At 37.2% G+C, this 26,179-nt stretch overlaps 1 protein-coding gene and 1 long non-coding RNA gene across 2 annotated transcripts; both read left to right on the top strand.

The window, feature by feature from the left end:
- Positions 1 to 553: 553 nt before the first annotated feature.
- Positions 554 to 6,847, top strand: LOC137170272 (GTPase IMAP family member 7-like). The gene is made up of 2 exons (XM_067573507.1): positions 554 to 626; positions 5,036 to 6,847. Exons 1-2 carry the CDS (start codon positions 611 to 613, stop codon positions 5,950 to 5,952), a joined length of 933 nt encoding a protein of 310 aa, XP_067429608.1. The 5' UTR covers positions 554 to 610; the 3' UTR covers positions 5,953 to 6,847.
- Positions 6,848 to 18,271: 11,424 nt separating this feature from the next.
- Positions 18,272 to 24,260, top strand: LOC137170278 (uncharacterized). The gene is made up of 4 exons (XR_010924585.1): positions 18,272 to 18,328; positions 19,827 to 19,922; positions 20,185 to 20,378; positions 24,161 to 24,260. It is a non-coding gene; the product is annotated as an uncharacterized lncRNA (long non-coding RNA).
- Positions 24,261 to 26,179: the final 1,919 nt, after the last annotated feature.

Genomic DNA, 26,179 nt, shown 5'->3' on the forward strand with positions numbered 1-26,179 from the left:
GGAAAGAATTCATCTGCATATTTCTGTCTAACTAGGCTCTCCATCAACATTTCTATTTAGCCTGATTAGCATACTTTCCACTGCATCTGTGTGTTGCTTGGCTACCATTCTACTAAATGTCGCTGAAGAACTACAAGAATGATTATTTGTTGCTCAAATCAAGCTGTTGAACCAGTTTGTACAATTAAATATGGAATTACAGGTTAATAGATGAAACGAACCTCAAAGAATACAGATAAGAGTGAATAAAGTCCAATAAATAAACATATGAAAACTAATCAGGTACAGAATCAATTATTGTAAATTAGCCACTTAAAGAACGAGGCATCACAAAACATGTCTGCCTAAGAGACACAGGATTAGTGAACAATGTCACCTGAATGTTTGTGAAACTGAGCAGCAGCAGTATGTGTCAAATATGAGAGAAAACTTTTTGTAAATTTTAAAGCACTTAAAGTTTCCTCAATAAACTTCAGACACTTGCTAATTAAATTAATCTGAATTCAAAAATGGGTCTGTTTTGTTCTAATTTAGTGTTTTTCATCATGTTTTTATCAGTCAGCAGCACCAGTTGAATTTCTGTCTTGTGGGTTTCCAGCAGAGTGACAGTATGGCTGCAGATTCTGGTGAGTCCAGTCAGACTTTACCTCACAGATATGTACTGATTAAAGAATGTTTTTATAATTAATATATTTGATTTTTATTATAGTTTGACAGAAAAGCAAAGTTTCAGGGAACAAGAATTTCTTCTATGAGATTAAACCTGTAATGTCTGTACTTTATGCCTAAATGTGAACACTGTGTTTCCTGTATTTCAGCTTCTCTTTACTGGCTGCAGTAATACAATGTCAGGATTTATGTTTTTACCTGCCAAGAAAGTTTTGTTTTCACTCCTGCATGTTTGTTTATTTGCCTTTTTGTTTGTTAGTCGGATGAAAAAGAATTTAGTGAAATAAGGGAGAAACTTAGAATATGTGATAACTGAATACAGTGATAGTTGTTAATGCAGCAAAGAAGCAGAACACTAAAATGATGCAACATTATAATGATACCACTGTTACTGTCATCAGCATATTTATTACAGAATACATGAAAAAGAATAAAGTGTTGAATAAATGAATGAGTTTGTATATTACAGATGATCTGTGAGTCAAACTGACCTCAGTCAGAAATATTCTTTTACACCAGTACTGTCTCAAAAAAAAAAATAATATGAACACATAAATATCTAGTCCTCAAATATATACATATACAAATATAATTTCCAGAATAAAATATCTGTAATAGCCATTTGTCAGAAAGATTTTTCTTCAAAAAATAAAAACTTACAAACAAGGCCACTGATGCAACATTTCAGTTGGGTTGTACTCAGGCAATTAAGAAGTCTGTTGTCCATGTTTTAAGTTTATTTTCCAGTTCAAAAGCAAACATACATGTTCAACATGCCGCCTCTCTCTCACTCTGGTGAAAAATCACGTTCCCTCCCAGTGCAATACCTTTATTCTTGATCCTGCCATTCAACTACGTGCATGATCTGGTCCTTAGTGCCTCTAGTCTCAACTAAATAAAATACAAACCAATAACAAATGAAATAATCCAACTACTGACATAGCTCCTACAATATTGTCTTATTATATTTGTGCACACTCCACCACTGATAATATAGGCAACCAGCCACTTACATAAACTGAGAATTCCATCTTGCTGACACAGCAGATTTTTAATTACTCAAAGAGACAGGGGTTGTAGATTTGCACGAACATCTACTGCTTTACAAATAATCAGACTGTATAAACTTGAAATATGTGTGAAACACCTCGTAACTGTGAAGGTCAATTACTGTTAGATTCTGGTACCATGACATGAGATTTAAATAACTGTGCCATCTGTGTGTAAAAATACACACAAATCTTGGTGGGGAAAGTGAAAATCATTGCTTCCCTCAATACCACCACCGAGGTGCCTTTGAGCAAGGTCCTTAATCCCAACAGCTCCAGTGGAGCTGCTCAGTGGCAGCAGGTCAGACTGTGGTTGGACTGGGCAGCTTCCAGGTGTGAATGTGATCAGGGTTCCTCTCAGTGAAACTTCCCTGAATAAATAAAGGTTAAAAAATAGTAAAAAGGCAGCAAAACACCACTGACAGGGCGGTTTTCAGATTCAGAGAGGTCTGTGTGAGTCTCAACCAACAACCTTTGAAAATTACTCAGTAGGTGGTTGTAGTAAATGAAAACACAAGTAAACATAATCTATTGACAACATGATGGATAATTTCACTCTACCTATGCCTGCATCCAGTTCTGAGATTGGCTCTAAAGTTTGTCTGTTAAACTCAGGCAAGTGTTGACTCTGGTACAGGTATTACTAAACCACAGATTATCAGTGTAGCTCATGTTCCAATGATAGAAAAAAAACAATCAAAATAGATACAAAACAAGTGCCAAACTGAACACGAACGAATGTACTTCAAATCAAATAACTACAGCACGCTATCTTAAAATACAAGCAAAGTAAAGAATGACAGGCAATAAACACACAAATATAATTCAAAAATTACTGTCAGAAGTATGACATCCCCCAGCATTTTAGAATTGGCAGTACCTAAATTAGTCCTTGTAAGGTGCGCACACAAGGGAGGGGGACATATTCAACATGGTCTGATTGAATCAGTTTCCACAAATGTTACATGCTGGCGTTGTGTGAAGTTGAAGAGGTGCAAAATGTTTATCATTCTCCTTGAGGAAGGTTTTCTTTCTTTGAGCTTTTGCTTTGCACTTTAGGTGGGTGTGGCTGGTTTTGAAATTCTGTAATTCATACAGTTAGCAGGGATAATTGCCCAGAGCTAATCTTAACACTAGAGTATAATGTGGGATCTCATAAGTCTAAAAGAAGGAATTTCATGTCATATAAATGATTCATATCTATTTAGATAGTAGATAAAGAGGCAGAGAAGTTTTAGAGCTGCAGGAAAAAGAGAGCTAGATGAAGTAAAGAGTAAACAACCTCGTTCTCGGAGTTACTAACAACCACAAAACATTGAGCCTCATGCAAGAACATTTTCGTAATTTTATCCTAAAATCTTTGAGGTTTGCTCGTATGAGTGTTAAAAGTCAGATTCAACAAACTCTCTTAACTGCCTGAACTTATTGTAAATGGTTTGTTTCAGCCTGATGAATGCCAGCTGTACATGAGGAGGTGTATGTTTGTGATATGTGATCATTAGCAAAAACCTCCCTCCTAACATTACTATATAATGCCACATGTTTCATTCCATTTGTACACAAGTTTCACTCACAAAAAGTTCTCAAAGATTAAATGGCATGCTGACAATTTGGCTGATAAAGGGAACTACAGAGATAAAAGGCCAGACCATGTGGTGTCTTGAACCACATGTGCTGCCTGAACCAAAGTTTGCCAAACTAGGTTTTAACCTCTTAACTGTGTGGTTCTCTGTTCAAGGCCAATTGGTGTAGGCTAAAGGTGCTAGGTTAAAATGAGGTTAGTTGCGTGCAAGGCCTAGTTACTGGATGTAACATGTGTTAAGCATGCTTACATTAACCTAGCGGTGTGGCTATGCAGTAACCTGACTATAGGCAACAAGGACATCACAACAACAGTTCAATGTATAACCTTAACCAAATCAATACACGTACAGTACATTGATTAAGTTAAACATTCTTGCTTAGCCATACTATGCTTCACTGTGTTGCTAGGCTATGCCCAGTTGTTACCACTTCATGAAGGAAGAGATGCTTTGTGGTGTGCTGCCTCTTAGCTGGTGAATCCATGGATGTGTCAGGCTGAGAAGGGTTTGGCTCCAAAGCTGAAAGGATGCAGGATTTGCTGTGTAGGTCTGGTGCCCCAGTCATGCAGGTCAGAGGGCCCAGGTCCAGTTCTTTGTGTAGAGTTAGCGGCAAGCTAACTCTGTTTCGCAACTCCTGTACTTGTTAAACTGGCCAGCAGACTTGTGTGTTAGCTGCTGGCACAAGGAAACTTAGTTTCTGAGTCTTAGGCAGGCCCTCACATCTTCTGCCGTAAAGAAGACTGTGTGCGTCTGCTGTGAGCAGGCCACACAAGAGAGCAGAGAGCTGCTCTAGCAGCTGCAGGAGGTGTGAAAGACCAAGCAGCTGCTCCTGCAGCTGAAGGAGAAAGAGAGCAAGGAGCTGCTCCTGCTGCAGCTCGGGGAGAAAAGAGAAAGATAAGAGAGGAATCTCTAGTTTTGATAACCTGGATCCATGGGTGGAGCTTCACACTTTGGGGGCGAACCCCCAGGGCTCAGGTTTCTTGGAGTCTTGAAACATGTGGTAAACTGTGGTCCACATGTAGTCCCAACATTACATATTACTCATTGTAAACATAATTACATTACTTTATTACCATGTTACAGTACTTTTGTTACTCAGCTGTCAGTTCTGTCAAAGTTTCCATTTAAACTACACACACACTGCATCTTCTGTATTGATCAAATATAGAAACAGGAAATGAGACGTTTGTGGTTTAACAATCAGGCAGGAAACAGTTTGGAAGGATTTACTGACCATCCAACAGCTAGCATTAGCGTAGCCTCAGTGATGCAGAACTGCAGAAGACTCAACCTCAGCTGCAAGGTTTAAAAACACACACCTGAACTCTGAACTAAACCAGCATCAGGTGACTCCTGAATGTAGACGTACCTGTGGCTAACGTTAGCAAGCATGCTAAATACACATGTGAATAAGAGAACTTTGAAATTACTGCAAGTCGCATTTCTGTCTGTCAGCTGATTGCAGAAACCAAACTGATATCAACCCTCCATTAATCCCAGTAAGACAGCGAACCTCCGAGTGTAAAAGTGTTACTGGGATTAGTGACTGATATATAATTACTCAATTTCATATTGTAATCCCTACACAACTGTTACTGAAAGAAGTAATAATATTACTATAACATGTTACAAAGTAATGTGTTTCTACCCAACGCTGGTCATAAAACATGTTGTATACAAGACTCTTGAGCTTTAGCAACTGTCACCATTTAACTCCTTCTTCTTATTTCACAGGTGATGATGAGAATCAGAGCTCAGAGAGTCTCAGGATTGTGCTGATGGGGAAGACTGGCTGTGGAAAGAGCTCTTCAGGAAACACCATTCTGGGAAAAGAAAAGTTTAAAGCTGAAGCAAGTCAAATATCAGTCACCAAGCTTTGTCAGAAAGCAAAGAGTGACATAGACGGTCGTCCTGTCGTTGTGGTCGACACTCCTGGTCTGTTTGACTCCACTTTGTCCCATGAAGAGGTTAATGAGGAGATGTTGAAATGCATCAGTCTTCTGGCTCCAGGACCACATGTCTTCCTGTTGGTGTTACAGATTGGCAGATTCACGTCAGAAGAGAAGGAGACATTAGAACTCATCAAGGAAGGTTTTGGAAAAAATTCTGAAAAATACACCATCATTCTTTTGACTGGAGGAGATTCACTGGAACAAGATGAGATGTCCATTGAGGATTACATAGAGGAGGAATGTGATGATTCCTTTAAGAAGCTGATTGATGACTGTGGAGGAAGATACCATGTGTTTAATAACTATGATGAAGGGAACCGCACACAAGTCAGTGAACTGATAAACAAGATTGACTCCATGGTGAAGAAAAATGACGGCAGCTGCTACACCAATGAGATGCTGCAAGAGGCCGAGGCAGCAATAAAGAAGGAAGTGGAGAAGATCCTGAAGGAGAAGGAAGAAGAGATAAAGAGAGAGAGAGAATCAGATGTTCAAAACACAACAAAACAGGAGGAAGAGGGAAGAAAGGCGGATATCAATAAGAAACATAAAGAGGAGGCGAGAAAACAAGCAGAAGAATCCAATGAATTCATATATAAATACAATAATCTATATAAGCGTGGAAAGTATTCTTTACAAAAGAAAGACACAAAAACATGTATCATCCTCTCAAAATGCTCCCCCCTCCATAAACCATAATTATAATGAATTACAGCAAAACCCAAATACACACTGACACACAAATGAAATATTTTTAAATGTTATCATCAGGTACAATATTATCTCATTCTAATGATCTACTGTATATGCAGCTTTGACACACCAGGAATGTGTGTTTGTGTTTGTGGGCTGAACTCATTTATATCTGTGTAATTTGAGCTTAAATACTGACTGCTGTGGTTTCAGTCTGTCTTCACACATCATAAAAGCTGCATGTTTTATGTTTCTGAAGTACTGATATTTTATTTGAAAGAGATGAAAAGAAGAATAAAAGAACAGCAGAAATTGAGCAGGAGAGAAAACAGTCAAACAACTTATGGAAAAGGAAGAAAACTAAAGAGAGTAAACAGAGAAAGAAAGAACAAGAAGAGGATCGAATCAGAAAACAACAAGAGGAAAAAGAGAGAAAAGTAAAATTATAAGAAAAAATTTGGATTATAATGAAGATAAACTATGAAGAGGAAACCAGAAAGAAGCTGAATGTTGAGTTCAGACATAAATACAGCAAAGACTTTGAAGCTGTGATGGAGACAAAAGCAACAGACAGAAGAGAAGCTTCAGAGTTTCAACTATGACATCATCTGTCGAACAAAGAAAAACAACTAATGGAAGAAGTTGAGAGAAAAGAAATAAAACTTGATAAATGCATCATTACCTGAGAATGTGAAGCACTGCCTACATTCTTCATCATCATCATCATCATCATCATCATCACACACCTGTATATCCTCACTGACATAATCCATTCTGCCCACAACCTCAACCTAAACATAATTATTACTTTAACCCTAAAATCAAACATTGTTGATGAGGCAAAGACTTGACTAAATACACACACACACACACACACACACACACACACACACACACACACATACACTGTAAATATGAAGGAATGAAGCCTGACAGATGATCTGTGAACTTGTTTTAGAGAAGAAATGTGAAGTGATGACATCACATGTTCCAGCTGTGAGGAACATCATAACAGGCGAAACAACCAGAGACTGAATGAAGACCAGAAACAGACATCAGCTGTCTGGGAACATCACACCAAACCCACTCACAGCATCCACTGGGCAGAGGTCAAAGGTCATCCAGCAGGAGAGAAAGGTGAAGGACATTTACATCTGACATCAGAGACCTTTTTTGAACAGATGTAATGACATGATGACACTGAACAAATCTAACAAGTTGACCTTTAAGTTTTTTTCAATTTATTGGAGCCATTTGCAGTTTTATGTATAAATACTTTGTATTTACACATCAAACAACCAGATGAAGCTTTATTGCTTTGAGGTGAAACTAAAACTCTTTAAGTGAAGCAAATAGTCACTTTTTTTCTGCCTGTTTCATACCTGAAATTTAACATGATCATCCTAGAAAGAGATATATTCTTATTTTGTAAATTACGGTGTGACTGTGATGTTTTGTGTTTAAATCTCAAATATGGGAATGGATAACTGTACATATGAAATAATTATAAATACATAATTGTGTTTCCAGGTGATCTCTATGTAAAACAGTAGTATTGATGTATCTGTGTCTCCAGAGGGAGCTGATGATGTCACTGATGATGTCACTGATGATGTCACTACAAGTTTGAAAAGTAAAGATGTGATGATGTGAAGTTAGAAAGCAGTGATGTTATCAGACCTCTGTAGCTCCTCTTCTCTGCTGGAGGCTAACAGCTGCAGGCTACATTAGCTGCTACTAGCATCACAACACACCACAATCTGTACAGTCAAGTGAATAGAGTCGAGTTGCATTGTGGGTAATGTAGGCACCAGGTTTTGACAAACAAGAGTGTTTAATATAAAGGATGATATCTCTGGTTCTGCTGCATCACTTTTGATCCTTTTATATGTTCAGAAGTACTGAACAGTTCTGCATGTTTTATATCTTTATATGTTTTATTGACCAAAGACTGATAAACAGTTTGAATATCAACAATAAGTTATGTTAATAACTTACTTTAGTGTGTTTACAGGGTCAGAGTCTCTGTTTAAAGTCTCTGGTCATTTTTCTTGTTAGGAAGAAAGAAACCAAATCCGATATTTGTCTGTTGTCTCCTGATCTGTTCATCAGCAGGTCTGTGAAGGAGATTATTGTTTATGAACTCTGGAACAGCTGATTATGACATCATGGTTGAACAGCTGATTTTATTGATATTCTTAAAGACTTAAAGATTCTGTTAAAGACTCACTTGTAACTTGTGCTTTCACACTGTAATTTTTATTTACTGCCTCCATCTTTTTTAATGGTTTTAACTGATGTTATTGTCTACTTGCTCTGTTTTTTGTTCATTTTTTACTAAACAATCTCAAACTAAGATCCATTTACTAGTTTTGGGGCTTTGGACCACCACCACTCATCAACAGATGGAGTTCAGCTCAGTTGTCATGGAGATGAATCTGTTGACATGTGAGCTCAGTAGCTGTTATTATCTTTTTAAATTTGTCCATGTTAACAGATCCATCATGACCACTGAGCAAACTGCATCCAAAACAAAAAGGTAATAAATGGTATATATTAAATCTGTGTTTTCTATGGTTTACTCATTAAAAAGTTAAAAGTTGACAAGTTAGACAGACTTATTGCTGATCATTTTACTAAACATATTACACATGTTTTACATTTCTGAATGGATTGTTCTGTCAGTTTATTAAATGTCCGTGTCTGAATTTCATTTGATCATTTGATCATCATCTTGGCAGCAGGACAGAAGAAAACATGCAAACGATATGAAGGTTATTTATGTATTTATTGAAAAGCTTCTGTACATGTTAATAATATTATGTGGAAATAAACTACTATAACACTACAGTCACAAGAATCATGCTTCTCAGTTCTTATTGATAAAATAGTTTTAAATAAAAATAGATTTTTTTATGACTTTTGAAATGCTTTATTTTCTATGTAATTATAAAATGATCACTAGCTGTAATCGTGTTATAAATAACCAGGCCTGTAAAGATCTGAGATCAATCAATAAACAATAGATCTATGCAGAAGTTCAGTCAGAAAGACTGAAGATCTTTGTTGCATTTATCTTCTTTTTGTATTTCAGTAAAGCAGTAATGTGACCAGTGATGGAAAATAACTAAATACATTTACTCAAGTTTGTTATTGTGTGATTGAGATTATTCAGATTCTGTTTCCTTTAGATTCAAACTCAACATTCACAGTTTAGTCTCTGAAAGTGAAGACGTTTTAGGCAAATTCACTGTTTTACCAGAGTGACTTGTTGATGTTTTTCTCCTCTCAGATTGAATAAACTGCAACAAGATCTGAAACTGAATCAACTAAATTCTTTTGTTGGTCTGACTTCATGTGTACCTGCTGTGTTCAGATCAGTGAAGTGCAGATCTCACAGTTTGGTTTTTATCCCTTATTGTTGGATTCAAATGTATTAACTATTGAATTACTCTTGTTCTTATCATTTATCACTGTATCACCGTCTCTTACTTGCCTTCTATATTTTAATGTTTGTTATTGTTTTTATATTCCTGTTTTTGTGCTAAAGACAGTGTTTCTGCTCTCATTGGACCTTTCTGTAGAAATACAATTTCAACAAATACATGAAGAAATCATTATATAGTATATTTTACCAAAACAAATATTGATATTCATATAGGTTATCATTATTATTTGTATTTTTTAATATTGATGTGAAACATTAAGTTTGATTAAATGTCCTTGTGGTTTTAATAAATGTTGTTATACAATGTAAAAGAGTAAATTCTGGTTTCTCATGTCTACTGGTGTCTTTTAAAATAATCTTTAACTTGACTGCTGACAATCTCAAATCTGATTGGCTGGCAGACTAAACAGTTGTATGAAATTAATGGACGGTTCAACTAGACGACTGTATTAACTGTTTGCCAAAAAGGCACACAAACACTACTGTCATTTTTCCAAAATATCCACTTTACTGTACAGACGTGTCCTCACATCCCTTCAGTTAATGATTCTGGACATGCAGCCAAACTTGGCAAAAACAACACAGTCACTCCAATAATTCAGACCTTTGGCCTGAAGTTAATCAGTAAATTAAACCTTTGAACAGGATGAAAGAAACTCATCACACATCATCATCATCATCACACTGACTTTAAGCTATAAAACAAACACTCTGACACTGAGATACAGGCTTAAATGTTGTTCAGATCTGAAATGTTTTTTCTAAATTTGTTTTTGCACCTTCTCTGTCATTCAAGTACATGAAAGTAAAAACTTCACACAGGTAACAACAGCTCACCTGAGAAAACCTTTTGCTTCTGTTTTAATCTGACAGGAATTCAGTCAATGATATTAAACATTAACTCTGACCAGGTTGTTGGTTGATCTGCAGCGATTATCATTAACCAATAAAACAAACATCTGACCTGCAGTTTAATTTAGACAGACAGACGAGTGGAGCAGGTGGACCCAAATGCAGAGACGGCAGGCAGGCAACATCCGATGCAGAAATATTTAATGAAAATGCAAAAGTCACAGGAACATACCAGAAACACAGGAGACACAGGAACACTAAACAGGAACATGGAATAAACATGAAACAAAAGCAGTACGAAAGCAGACGACTCGACAAAGACTGAACTGAAAACTGGACTATAAACACACAGGGTGTGATTGCAAACTAAACACAGATAGATAAACTATAGATAGATAGATAGATAGATAGATAGATAGATAGATTCTTTAAATTTGTTGCCACAGTCTATACGGAGCCTCATATAAATACATAAATACAGCACATATCCACAACATAACTATATGAAAGATATCCATGTGGGATACATCCCAATTCATACACACATACATAGCACATAAACAAAAGTAACAGTCATCGGGGTATTTTGTTAAGCAATGCTGTGGCAGAGGGGACAAAACTCCTGCCATAGCAGCATATTTCCAGGCCAGAGATCTGTATCTTTGACCAGATGGAAGCAGTGTGAAGAATGGGTAGAGGGGGTGTCTGGGGTCATGTACTATGTTGTGTACTCTGCGTGTAAAAGCTTTGCTGTTGAGGTCTGATAGGCTGGGGGTGGAGAGGCCAGTAATTTTGGAGCCATTCTGTGTGATGCGCTTGAGTTTGTTCCTATTAGAGGCAGTTTACTATGGAATCAAATAATGGTCATAAATATTTTGAGCTTGTGAAATGGTTTGTGAATGTGTAATAAAGTTTTATGTAAGTGTAATTAAAATTTGTGCAGGATTGTTTTCAACAGTGAGGTTTCACAGAGTCTCAGAGACAGACACACACATTTCCCCCCTGTGTGCAACACTGAAGTTACAAAATACAAGTTCAATAGTATGAATTTTGACCCTGTTTTGATGTGTGAATCCCTATTGGTCAAACCTTGATTCGATCTGTCCAATCAGAGGGAACATGGTTCCGTTGCTTTCATCCCCCTGCAGGTCTTGAAGATGGATGATGGTGCGGCTCTCCTGCAACCCAGGTGGGTTTAACTGTACTTGAAGATGCTGTAGATATTAATGGTAAACATTTAATGTGTTGTGTATTTAGCTTGTAGTTAGTTATTGTGAGGCAACACAGTTGTCCAAGTGCATGTTTTCAAGTTCAAGAAGGCTGCTTTATGTACTCAGAATAGAACAGTAATGTAGCTTTCTGTTAGCAGATGTCCACTAACGTTACTGAAGTAGCAGCATCAACGCTGGCAGGAACTTCAAGTTGAAAGCAAACCAATTACACAGCTGTATAGGCTCTGTGCACAAGATGGCATCTATCAACTTCCGGGATGTGAGGGTGCGTATGAATACTTCCAGTTTGAGCATTTTCACACTGCTGCTAACAAAAGAGTTTTGACATCAACACCAAGAGCTAGCTAGTAAGTAAGGATGAGTAGTTTTAAAATTAAAGAAAGGCGATTAGCCTTCCAACAGGTGAGAAAGGATGTTGTGTGCCCCTTTGTGCCAATTTGTTGTGGTATAACTCAGAGATAAGTTTTTATTTATTTCCCATAGATACTGTAGTATGAGCTCAGTGGCTAATCAAGATCTGTAGGGACAATTTCAGCCCTACGAAAAACACTTGAGTGTGTAGCAAGCATTTTCAGACAGGAGACTTAGTAGTGACTGCTGGGGGACTGAGGAAATTACAGAAAGAAGCTATACCGGTTTTCTTTGCCTGTAATCAATTTGTGCTGCCCACACCAAGACCTAATGTTTGGCAGCATCAGCCGAGGGCAGAGATCCCTAGGTATCCAGAATGCAGCTGCACGTGTTCTGACTAAAACTAGAAAAAGAGACCACATTTCTCCCATTTTAGCTTCGCTACATTGGCTTCCTGTAAAATCTAGAATAGAATTTAAAATCCCTCTCCTAACTTACAAAGCCCTTTATGGTCAGGCACCATCATATCTTGAAGAGCTCATAGTACCGTATTATCCCACTAGAACACTGCGCTCCCAGTATGCAGGCTTACTGGTGGTTCCTACAGTCTTTAAAAGTAGAATGGGAGGCAGAGCCTTCAGCTATCAGGCTCCTCTTCTATGGAACCATCTACCAGATTGGGTCCGGGGTGCAGACACCCTCTCTATGTTTAAGAGTAGGCTTAAAACTTTCCTTTTTGATAAAGCTTATAGTTAGGGCCGACCAGGCTCGCCTTGGATCAGCCCTTAGTTATGCTGCTATAGGCCTAGACTGCTGGGGGACTTCCCATGATGCACTGAGCTCCTCTCTCCTCCTCCTCCTCTCCATCTGTATGCATTCATGTAACATCAATGCATGTCAATAACTTTGCTTCTTCTCCGGAGTTTTTTGTGCTTTCTCATCTCGCAGGAATCTTCAGGATCCGAGCTGCAGTCCTGTTGGTATTGGGCCCTGAAGTCTTCTATTACTAGAAGCTATTACTATTATTATTATTACTAATCATATCTCTAAATTTATTATTGTTGTTATGCTTCTCTGTGTCTCCCTCCCTCTTTGTTTCTCTCTCAACCCAACCTGTCAAAGCAGATGGCTGCTCACCTAGAGTCCAGTTCTGCTTGAGGTTTCTTCCCGTTAAAGGGAAGTTTTTCCTTATCGCTGTCACCAAGTGCTGCTCATGGAGGAATTCTTGGGTCCCTCTGAATCTAAGTATACGGTCTAGACCTGCTCTATGTGAAAAGTGCCCTGAGATAACTTCTCTTGTGATTTTGCACAGACAATGATTAACTTATGGAACACAGAACTAAACCAATAAACAATCACTAGACTTAACAATACTTGTCTGTGTTTTACTTTAACTAAACATGTTGCTGGTATGTAAACTGTAACCAAACATAAAACCCGGGACAGTATGTGTCTGCAAGTTACAGATTAATGATGAAACAACAATTCATATGAATGGTTGAATTAGTAAATGTAACGGGGGACTATATTAGCCTCACAGTTTATAATGCCCCTGTTAAGTTTCCTTGATATCACTGATAATAAAGACAGCCTGCAGTCTCTGCGTTGTGTTGTGATGATGATGATGATGGTGGACTAACGGCTGACAATTAGTAACATCAGTTGACTCCAACGAAGACACCCAGACAGCTCCGATGTCGATTCAATGATGTCTGTTTATTGCTTACAAGCACTTCGGGATCTGAGGGATACAAGCCCGGTCTCAGTAAAACTATTTAATATAAATAAAATCATAATCAAAGGAAACTTACAAAACTAATAAATGATTTCTGTGACGAAGCTTAATAACCGTTAAATAACAAATTACAGGGCCAACGGTCTAACCTTGACCAGGATCAAAAACTCACTATATCACAGATTATTGATACAGATGAATCAGTTCACATAGATAATCACTCTGAATGTCAATATAATTATAATTAGTAATAAAGTCTATCTCAGGTCAGCTATACATTATTATTTACAGGTTTCCATTTAACAGTCACACATTCACCTGGTCTGACTTGTTCCCCCAGTAATGGGCTTTATAGCTGCATCGTTACCTTGGATACTATGTAGCCAAGTATCACAGTCACATATGCCAAACAGTTAAATATATATGTTCACAGTAGATCCAACACAGACTGAAAGACAATTAATGTCAGAAGTATTGACCTGACAACACCTCTGACAGGGAGCTCCACAAAACAAACACCTTGTTCAGGTGAATGATTTCCACCCTTAATGAACTGGTAGAGAAACTAGTTTATTTATTGTGCTTTAATCAAACGCACTTTACAGTTTGCTTGTCAGTCACACACTGATGGCAGCAAGCAACCATGCAGGGTGCTGACCAGTTCAGCGTATTGCTCAAGGACACTTATAAACAGGACTTGGGAATCGAACCACCCACCTCTATGATTAATGGATGACATGCTCTGCCTGCTGAGCAGCTAGATGTATATGATATATGTATATGTATATGCTATATGTTGCCTCCCTCCTGTAATGATTTTGGTCTTTTGTTCTGTGCACATATTTTATACATCTTGTCCAACTAGTCCTACACTGCTGCATATTTTGTAAAACAAAACTAATCCATTAATTGTACTTTCTAGGCTCAATGATGAGTAGTAAGAAAGCTAGTGCCCAGACCAGATGAACTTATAAGACACCAAAATACAGTTAAAGTGGTGAAATATTGTCAAATATAGACAAGAACAAACTTACATTACTATTTCAAAATCATCTGTGATGTCACAATCTTGGTCAACAGCTCACAGTCTTGTGTGCAGTTTGTCTGATTGTTATTGAAGACATCGTATCTCCCTCCATACTCTTCAATTGTTCAATTGTATGACAAAACTATCACAGTCTTCTACTATGCAACTTTAGTAACTCTTTATTTGTACAGGAGATTTTTTTTAAATACTAATTTCCTGGAAATTTCGGAGTAATTTGCAGGTGTTCAACGGTTTCAGACGAAACTCCCCAGCCTTAACTAATCACACTAATTCATCTGAACCTTGGTCTTTGTACCGATTCATATGTGCTTATTCAACTGGAACCAAAAGACAACCAGAAATTGGCAACCCTCTGGGAAACAGGGAAATGCCTCATCCTCATTCTCCATCACACTAACGGGAAAACAATTAACTGGTTGTCTCCTGTTGAGATCAAATACTTCAGCCTGGAAAGCATAAAATATAACACGTGGCTGTAATGACTGATTGAAATGCAGTAGTACTTACCTCAAATCTTAGAATTAGACAAAACTGAAATGGGTCTGAAAACCAAACAAATTAAGGACTAATGCTGCTCCCTTCCAACATCCACTTAAACTCAACAAAAGTAACCAGTCTAAACAGAACAAATATCTTAAGTGATACTCCCAAAAATCTTTGGGAGTATCAGGCAAGGCAAAGCAAGGCAAATTTGTTTATAGCACATTTCATACCCAAAATGCTTTACAGAGTACACAAGCAAAAGCACAAAAAACAAAAAAACCCAAATGATAAAAACAACAAAACAAACAAGCAATTAAATTTGATTTAAAAGAAAATTAATTAAAAACAATGGTAAACAGGTAGGTCTTTGGCTTGGATTTCAAAGTAATCAGCATTGTCTCAAGTCTTAGTTCTTCTGGGAAATTTGTTCCATGTTTGAGCAGCATAGAAGCTAAAAGTGGTTTCATTATATTTAGTTTTGATGCTGGGAACAGCCAGTTGTCCAGAACCAGCCAACCTGAGAGGTCTGCAGGGTTCGTACTGGGTCAGAAGATCTGATATGTATCTTGGACCTAAATCGTTCAGAGATTTATGGATAAGCAGTAGTATTTTGATGTCAATTTTCTGAGAACTGGTGTAGGGTTCTGAGAACTGGAGGTATATGCAGAGCTTTTTGGTCCATGTTACAACCCTGGCTTCAGCATTCTGGATCAGCTGAATCTGTCTGATGGTTGTCTTAGACAGACCTGTGAACAGTCCAGTACTCCAGCCTGCTAGAGATAAAAGCATGTGCACGTTTCTCTAAATCTTGTTTTGACATCAAGTCTCTCATCCTTGTGATATTTTTAAGGTGGTAGAAGGCTGATTTTGTAATTGATTTGATGTGACTACTGAAATTTAGGCCTGAATCCAGGATAACACCAAGGCTTCTAGCTTGATTTTTACTCCTCAAGGACAGACTGTTAAGGTGAGCACAGACTTTAAGTCTTTCTTCATCAGCCCCAAAAACAATGACTTCAGTTTTGTTCTCATTTAACTGGAGAAAATTTTGGATCATCCAGCTATTATTTGTTTAAATGCACTGTCCCATTGAGTCTATTGAACTGTACTCATCTGATGACAAAGGTATATATATTTGCGTGTCATCTGCGTATGTGTGATAAGAAACATTAAAGTTTGAAATAATTTCAGCTAATGAGAGCATGTAAAGATTAAATAACAAAGGTCTGAGAATCGACCTTGCGGCACTCTGCACGTTGTTGGGAAACGCTCTGATGTACAGCTACTGATGGACACAAAATAGTCTCTGTCTTGAAGGTAGGACTTGAACCAATTCAGAACTGTTAGAGAGACCAACCAGTGTTCAAGTCTGTCTGTTAATATATTGTGATCAACTGATTGTAGCAGGGTTAACCTCTCGTTCACCTCACTTTTACCTGGCTGGTCACGGTCACCTATGTCACTTCCTTTTTTAGTTAGCGTGTCACTTTCCATATAAGGAAAACGCCGACATCACAAACACATACCATTCAATTGTCATCCGAGCACACCATAAATGACTCACAAGACGCACACACGAAGAGAAGTTGTTTTCCAATAGCGTAAGGCAGATCGCTATAGAGTTTCCAACACGGTGGTCAGCTGGCAGACGGGGAGTTTTGACTTCAGGCTTTCTTCATTGTATTAATGGCAGCAATTGTAAATACCAGGTGCAGGCAACCACAGCTTGAGCATCCAGATCTATGGGAGACGGTAAATCTCACCTGTAGAGGTAGGCGCTACTAGTTGTGTTATTGTCCGTTAGTATTGAATTGAGCCTTATCAAAAAAGACGAGTTTCTTTGTGATATAGGGGTCCAGTGATGAGGGGCATTTGAGCTGCACCATAATTGGCAGGTGTTACTATAGTGGAGGTATGATGAAACAATTAAACATATATCATATTGAGGGCCACGTCTGGATATTTGGGATTTTTCTTTTAATTTTCCTCTTTCTTTTTTTTCTGGGTAGTTTGTTACTGTTTTGCCTTTTTGGGTTTTTTTTTCTTTTCTTTTCTTTTCTTTTTTTTGTTTCGTTTAGTTCTATTTAGTGTTTTATTTTGACTCTTATGGTTCAGTATATTTTTAATTGATTTGTGATATTGGTGATTTTGTTTTGTGAGACGAACCCACTGTGCCCACATGATTTTTTTGCATTTGCTCAGAAACAGCATGACATGTGAGGGTGTGTGTGGTATTTTAAAATCTTAAATACCTACTTGTCAGATATTAACCTGTTTTATATTAATAAATTGGTCTCTGGTTGTATTATAACATTACTGTTTTTTTTAAATGTGTCTTTTTAAATGCATTTTGATACAATTGTGCTTGAAGCCATGTCTCTGTTTAATTTTCTTTACGCTTATCTGTGTGTTGACCTGTACAGAGTAGGTGGTCTTGGGTGGACCCAGGTTAAGGTGTGGTTAGCAGTGCCTTACCCTCCAGTTGGGCAGGTCACACATATCTCACATGGAATAGTGCATTGTGATGGACAATTGGATTCTTAATGCTCATTTCTGAAGATGAAAAATAGAGACTTAAGTTTAGTGTGATGAGTCCTCACCCAGACTGAGTTACATATTATACATATATATGATAAACCAGGGATTAGTATAAAGAGCAGCAACCTCAGTGTTTATCATGGGTCGGACTTTTCCCAAAATTCCGACACTTTTTGCAGTTTTAGTTAATTGTTACTATCAGTCATAGTTGATAGTTAGTAACCACAATTTCTGGTGTCAAAAAAGAAAAATCAGACATTTCATTCATCTAACCATCCACCCTGAACTATCCACTAAATTCAGTTTCATCTAAACTTTCTCTGACAGGTCAGCAGATCTGTGACTCGGCTGAAACCTGTTTTCAGTGTTTGGAGAATCCTAAAGATTCACCCATAACTGTCATTCATGGACAGATCTGTATATCAGTATGTCACCTGATAATGTCAGCACTGGATGTTAAATTAACTCTGTCCTTGTTTTATTAACATGTCCACAGGGACGGCCATCTTGAAATACGAGGTTGTTTGATTCAAGTATGGTTAGAGTTCGGATCAAAGTCCAGTTTTTCTGTCCAATCAGGTTCCTCGTTTGCTCCTGACACACCTTTAGTTCACTCTCAGTGAGTCATTTAACACTGTGAAGTCTGTACTTTCCTTGATGAGCTTGAAGGTGAAATGTTGCAGTAACAACTTCAGGTGAGTAGATTTAACCAAAGAAATATGAGAAGAAAGAAAATATGAACTTAATGACTTAATAGAGACAGTGAAACAGTGTAATGTAAACTGCATCAAATGTTCATTTTTTGTTGAGATGACTACTTTTATAAAACAGATAGTTACAATCTTGGATTATGATTGGCTGAGCCGTGTTCAAAACCGCTGTAAAATAATGTATAAACACACACCTGTGACTGCATTACAATTTCAGTATTACTGTGCCAAAAAGAAAGGAGACACACTGAAATTAATGAAGAGAAAATGAAGAGCTGGAAAAGTCAAGAAACGAATCAGTTAAACAGACAGTGTGGTCCGTTCACTGTTTTAAGACCTGAGGCTGGATGCATTAACAGTGCGTACACAAAAAAAAAACATGCATACCATTTTCTGTGCATAAACTGGTATTTTTAAACACAGAATATTCAGAGAGAATGTGAACACCTCATGCAGTCTTCAGACCAGGCGTACAAATGTTTTTCTAAAGCAATCTGAGGGTGATGTGATGAGGTGGAGATGAAATATAAGCTGAGAGACAGAATCTTTTAGTAAAACATTGTTTACGCTGATAACCAGCTGCACTGATTTTGTGACTTTTTTTGCGTTTACATAGTGATTTTTAAAATGTCAATCAAAGACACATAGCTAAATGTAACATTGAATAATTACTTTTGTGTGATTAATTTTTCATCATTCTTTTAATTTACACAGGAGTCAACATTTTTGTTGTTAAGAGTCTTATTTTATCCTTACTTGTGTCACACCTTGTAAAGTTGGTTTAGATATGAGCGCTACAATCTAATCATTGATTACATTTCTGAGATATCACTGCCGACATTGGTTTATAGGTCCATGTGATAAATGAATAATAAGGACGGTATGGAGAGCCGCACAGCCGTGCGTAGGTCTGGTCACGTGTAATAACAGCTGTTCTACTGTTGGAGAATCAACACAATCGGTGAAACAGCACTTCATCTTTACCGTTTGTTTCACTGACAGGTGCACAAACTGGTGGAGCAGGCAGTGAATTGATATGAAAACAGCTGATTACGGGTGTGTCTTCATCAATTTATGCGCCAATTCAGGAAACAAGAACCTCTATGTGTTTAAACTTATATACACCATATTTCCTGTATATGTTCAGCTTCTCTTTACTTGATGCAGTAATATAGTTTCTCTACAGGATTTTTTTTTTTTTACCTCTGCCAAAGAAATTGTTTTCACTCCTGCATGTTTGTCTTTTTGTTTGTTAGTTGAAGAAGATTTTAGAGAAATTAGTTGGAAAGTTGGACTATGTGATAACCAAATGGTCACTTCAACTTATACAAGTTTAACATTTCATTTTACAGGACTGTTGAATCACTTTACAGTGTACTTGGGTTTATATTTATTCCTCTCACTGTACTTCTTTTTTTAAATGGTCTACTTACATTATCGTTGTTAACTGAGAACTGATTTTTATTTTGTGCTGACTGTTCAGGTCTGATGATGTCAGTTCAGGTGGACCAGAGTGGACCTAAAAGGCCACCTAGGAGAGGAGGAGAAGCCTAGGACTCACGTATGTTCGTCTTAACAGGTGTGAGCAGTAAAAATTACCCAAGGGAGACAGACTCAAATTGAATAATTTATTCACAAATTATCCAATAAATTACGATGCACAATGCAGTATTACTAGTAATATAAAACCGAGGCCTTGTAAAATGGAAAAAGTAAAAAGATAAAAGTCCAATAAATGTGACATTAAGAAATTAAGTCTTTTTTCACAGCACAGAGTCCCTTGCCAGTTTGTCGCTGCGTCCTCATGTCCACACCGCCATTGTCTCTCGTTTTAATTCCAGCTCTGTAGATGACACGTCCATCCCACTGCTGCTCCACACTCACACACCACTGCTGTCACCTGAAAAGCAGAGAGAACAAGCCACCAGTGGAGAGCCCAATGCTAGCCTTTACTCCAGTCCTCACCCGCCCTTTACTTCACTCTACTTACACTTTGTCTGGACAGCCTTCCCCAGACCGTGTGTAGCTCACCTGGGTGAGTATGACTTGTGGCCTCACTGTCCCGTCTGAGTCAGCTCTGCAGCTGCGTCTGCCTGCTGCACTTTCTCTGTCACTCTGTGTCTCGCTCCATCTTCTGTGTTTTTCGGGCAGCCGTGATGGCTTCTCTCTGTGCTCCCTCCCCTGTCGATTACCTCCAAACAGGTGTGTCCCATTTTACTGATAGATGTCATCAAGTCAAAGTCACAATAGAATTCAACACAATAATACATGCAAGAATTTAGCAATGAAACAAACTTATATAAATAATCATAACTACACCCAAGACAAAATAAGCAAACATAGGATATAATTCACACAACTCAAAACATGGCAACCACAAAATATAACTGCAATAAAAACAAACAAAGGCAATAAAAGGCCACAACCTCGCACCAGAGTTAAAGGTTATAACTGTCACAGTAAATCCAATAGCTGAAAACAATCTGTAATAAAGCACTATGACCAACCTACAACTGGTGACAACAGCAGTTCACATATCTGCAGCATTTCAACCCAGTTTCACATCAAAATGTGTAATAGCTGCGTTGGTCCACCGCACAAAACATATTAGTTTCACAGTAACAGCTCTTCTTCAGTCCGGTAGTTGGACTAGAGGACCTGCTGCTGGGAAGTGAATTTAAGAATCCTAGACCCAATCTTAATGTCCTGCCTAAACCCTAAGCCCTGAACCAAAACAAACCTGGAAGCTAGAGACTTTTTTTGGCGTATGCGCCAGCCGAGCAATTCTTATGGTACTGAATGGACGCCATTTTTAGTCCAGTATCCAGCTTGCACTTATAATACATCCATGGTTTGGGACTTAGTGCTGCTGGGAAATAGCCCATTTTCCTAACTGTTGATTTTAATGATATCCTCAATATCTCTTAACACAAAAAAATACAAAAGTGTCCTTCATAACTCAACAATGCAATGGGTTAATGTTAAGACAATCCATTTTAATTATTTCACCTTCAATTCTGAGAAATCAAGTTTTTTTTGTCAGTTTTTAATAGCCGAAGCTGTTTCATTTCCCATGAGCCTCATCGACCATTACTATGGAGACTTTGATTTATGTGACAAAACTTTTATTTACTATTATATCTGCTATTTACTTTTAATATATGTATATATATTTTATATATATATAGCTTTTGGTCTGAAGTACAAAAAACACCGACATCGCAAACACATACCATTCAATTGTCATCCGAGCACACTATAAATAACTCACAAGACGCACACACAAAGAGAAGTTGTTTTCCAATAGCGTAAGTTAGCGGGAGTTTTGACTTCTGTTCAAGGTATGTGTAGTAGTTTCCGTGTTACACTGCCAGGCTTTCTTCATTGTATTAATGGCAGCAATTGTAAATACCAGGTGCAGGCAACCACAGCTTGAGCATCCAGATCTATGGGAGACGGTAAATCTCACCTGTAGAGGTAGGCGCTACTAGTTGTGTTATTGTCCGTTAGTATTGAATTGAGCCTTATCAAAAAAGACGAGTTTCTTTGTGATATAGGGGTCCAATGATGAGGGGCATTTGAGCTGCGCCATAATTGGCAGGTGTTACTATAGTGGAGGTATGATGAAACAATTAAACATATATCATATTGAGGGCCACGTCTGGATATTTGGGATTTTTCCTTTAATTTTCCTCTTTCTTTTTTTTTCTGGGTAGATTGTTACTGTTTTGCCTTTTTGTTTTCTTTCTTTTCTTTTCTTTTCTTTTTTTTGTTTCGTTTAGTTCTATTTAGTGTTTTATTTTGACTCTTATGGTTCAGTATATTTTTAATTGATTTGTGATATTGGTGATTTTGTTTTATGAGACGAACCCACTGTGCCCACATGATTTTTTTTGCATTTGCTCAGAAACAGCATGACATGTGAGGGTGTGTGTGGTATTTTAAAATCTTAAATACCTACTTGTCAGATATTAACCTGTTTTATATTAATAAATTGGTCTCTGGTTGTATTATAACATTACTGTTTTTTTAAATGTGTCTTTTTAAATATATTTTGATACAATTGTGCTTGAAGCCATGTCTCTGTTTAATTTTCTTTACGCTTATCTGTGTGTTGACCTGTACAGAGTAGGTGGTCTTGGGTGGACCCAGGTTAAGGTGTGGTTAGCAGTGCCTTACCCTCCAGTTGGGCAGGTCACACATATCTCACATGGAATAGTGCATTGTGATGGACAATTGGATTCTTAATGCTCATTTCTGAAGATGAAAAATAGAGACTTAAGTTTAGTGTGATGAGTCCTCACCCAGACTGAGTTACATATTATACATATATATGATAAACCAGGGATTAGTATAAAGAGCAGCAACCTCAGTGTTTATCATGGATCGGACTTTTCCCAAAATTCCGACACTTTTTGCAGTTTTAGTTAATTGTTACTATCAGTCATAGTTGATAGTTAGTAACCACAATTTCTGGTGTCAAAAAAGAAAAATCAGACATTTCATTCATCTAACCATCCACCCTGAACTATCCACTAAATTCAGTTTCATCTAAACTTTCTCTGACAGGTCAGCAGATCTGTGACTCGGCTGAAACCTGTTTTCAGTGTTTGGAGAATCCTAAAGATTCACCCATAACTGTCATTCATGGACAGATCTGTATATCAGTATGTCACCTGATAATGTCAGCACTGGATTTCTTCAATTATACTATTTAGAAAAGGGCGTAACTTTGGTTAGAGAAGAGGGGGGAACACAATAAGACCGGGGGGCATTTAAATGCGAATGCCATTTCCTGCATTTCTACAAACATTTAGGGGCCACAGCAACCAATATGATTATTCATCCACAGATGCCATGACAGTTTTTTGGAGTATATCAGGCCTTACAATCAGCAGCTCAATTCACATTCTCTTCACAATTTTGAAAAGAGGAGGGGACCTGCGCCCCCTGTCCCCAGTGGAAATTGCACCCCAGAATTTAGAATTCCCTTTAAAATGTAGCTGTTTCTAGTCTTTACTGGTGTTATTCATGCTTCTATCAGTTTTATAGATACCAAATAAATCAATCCTTATCCCAGAGTCCAAAGTGCAAAATAAAGTTGAACAAGGAAATGATTAAGATTACAGTGTCATGAACACAAATAAAACTACATTCTCTGCTTCTCCTAATAAAACTGTTATATCAACCATTTTACATTTGTATTGTTCAGAATGCAAAGCTGCCAAACAGTTGTTCAAATCAAGCTCTTGAACCAGTTCATCTGTTAAATATGAAATTACAGATTAATGGATGAAACAAACTTCAATGATCTCTGCATACAGAACCTGAGGGATCAGATGTGAAAATACTATAAAATTAAATAAACTGAGGAGTTATTTGACTTTATACAAAGAATAAACAGTGGAAAATGACCCGATCACTTAAATAAATAAACATATGAAAACTAATCAGGTACAGAATCAATGATTGTAAATTAGCCACTTAAAGAACGAGACATCACAAAACATGTCTGCCTAAGAGACACAGGATTAGTGAACAATGTAACCTGAATGTTTGTGAAAGTGAGCAGCAGCAGTATGTGTCAAATATGAGAGAAAACGTTTTGCAAAATTAAGAAGTACGTCGAGCTTATTGAATAAATTTCAGATAAAGCCATAACAAAGACATTTGCTGTTACATTTGTGCCATTAAGTTCATAAAACCATATACATTTATAGATCTAATTATAAAGTCATCCTGTCAATTCTAATTAAAGTGAATTCAAAAAGAGTTTTGTTCTAATTTAGTGTTTTTCGTTGTGTTTTTATCAACCAGCAGCACCAGTTGAATTTCTGTCTTGTGGGTTTCCAGCAGAGTGACAGTATGGCTGCAGATTCTGGTGAGTCCAGTCAGACTTTACCTCACAGATATGCACTGATTAATAATGTGTTTCTAATTAATATACTTCATTTTAATTATAGTTTGACAGAATAGCAAAGTTGCAGGGAACAAGAATTTCCTCTATGAGATTAAACACAGGATGTATTTTATGTTTTTTACTTTTGACACAAAAGTTTTGTTTTCACTCCTGTATGTTTATTTATTTGTCTTTTTGTTTGTTAGTTGGCTGAAAAAGAATTTAGTGAAATAAGGGAGAAAGTTAGAACATGTGATAACTTAATACAGTGATAGTTGTTAATGCAGCAAAGAAGCAGAACACTAAAATGATGCAACATTATAATGATACTACTGTTACTGTCATCAGCATATTTATTACAGAATACATGAGAAAGAATCAAGTATTGAATAAATGAATGAGTTTGTATATTACAGATGATCTGCAACCACTGATGCGTGACAGCAGCTTTCGATTCCTGCGACCTGACAGTGAGTCAAACTGACCTTAGTCAGAAATATTGTGGTGTTTAATGAGATCTGAATTTACAGTGTTTCATAAGAGATGGGTACAAAATGTCTGGTTTAAAGAAATATACAAAAATAATATCTGACAGAGTTTCTCCAAATCTGCCTTTAAACTGCTGTGATTCTCTCTGGTTGATCATTTTAACTGCTGACCTTGGAGATAGATGGATGGATGGATAGATAGATAGATAGATAGATAGATAGATAGATAGATAGATAGATAGATAGATAGATAGATAGATAGATGCCTATGTTTTGTTTCTAACCTATTCTCTCCTATTGACCGGTGACCAAATCACGTGATTGTCATGTTTCTGTCTACTCAAACAAACAAGATGGCTGCCATTCCTTTTATTCTCTGTGGAAGATGCAATGTTTTAAGATAGTTACGGCATTAAAATACGTTTTGATAACATTTCTAGTGAGAAATATGCAATTTATTTTCACAATATTCGTTCAGTGAATGTATATGATATTTAGTTTGTCACCTACGACGGAGATTCCTGAAGGCTTTCTATTGTTACTATGGTGGTTGCTATGGACGCTGCTATCACTGAATCCATGTACTTGCATGTTTTTTGAATAATTGTCTTGGCGTTGTGTAGTTATCTGAGCTCAGTGTTTCCCCTATAGTAGTACAAAAAATGATTTTGACATTTTGTCAAAAAAAAACACCAAATATCCATTCATTCAGACATCAATAGCGTTTGGGAACCTCTGAGCAGCGCTGTTTCAAAACGCGAGTCAACTTCATATTGAAATCTATTAGGTTGAAATTCGTGCAGAGTAGCACGAAAAAAATGGGAGATACGTGTCCATGGACACGAATCAATTGATTAAATTTTGTGATTATTTCACGAATTGCTGTGAGACACGGTTGGACTGTCACATGACCACCTCCCATCACATCTAATTGTTTTGGGTCTCTGATTACTGACACTCCTAAATTTGTGATGTTTCTGTGTAAAGAGTAAAGAGTACAGTCTAGACCTGCTCTGTGTGAAAACTGCCTTGAAATAACTTCTGTTATGATTTGGTGCTCTATATATAAAATTGAATTGAATACTGATTTCTGACAGCAGGACTTGAAGCTGCACGATGTTTTTAATCTTTGAGAACTTTTTGTGAATGAAACTTGCCCACAAATGGAGCGAAACATGTGGCATTATATAGTAATGTCAGGAGGGAGGTTTATGCTAATGATCACATATCACAAACATACACCTCCTCATGTACAGCTGGCATTCATCATGCTGAAACAAACCATTTACAATAAGTTCAGGTAGTTAAGAAAATTTTCATATGAGCAATTCTCAAAGAAGAAAGTCAGAGATTTTAGGATAAAAATACGAAAATGTTCTTGCATGAGGCTCAATGTCACAGAGATATTAGAGGAGAGAATATTACAGCCTACAGGTTAACATGATCAAC

Source organism: Thunnus thynnus, chromosome 2, assembly GCF_963924715.1.
Source record: "Thunnus thynnus chromosome 2, fThuThy2.1, whole genome shotgun sequence".
NCBI classification, from domain to species: domain Eukaryota; kingdom Metazoa; phylum Chordata; class Actinopteri; order Scombriformes; family Scombridae; genus Thunnus; species Thunnus thynnus.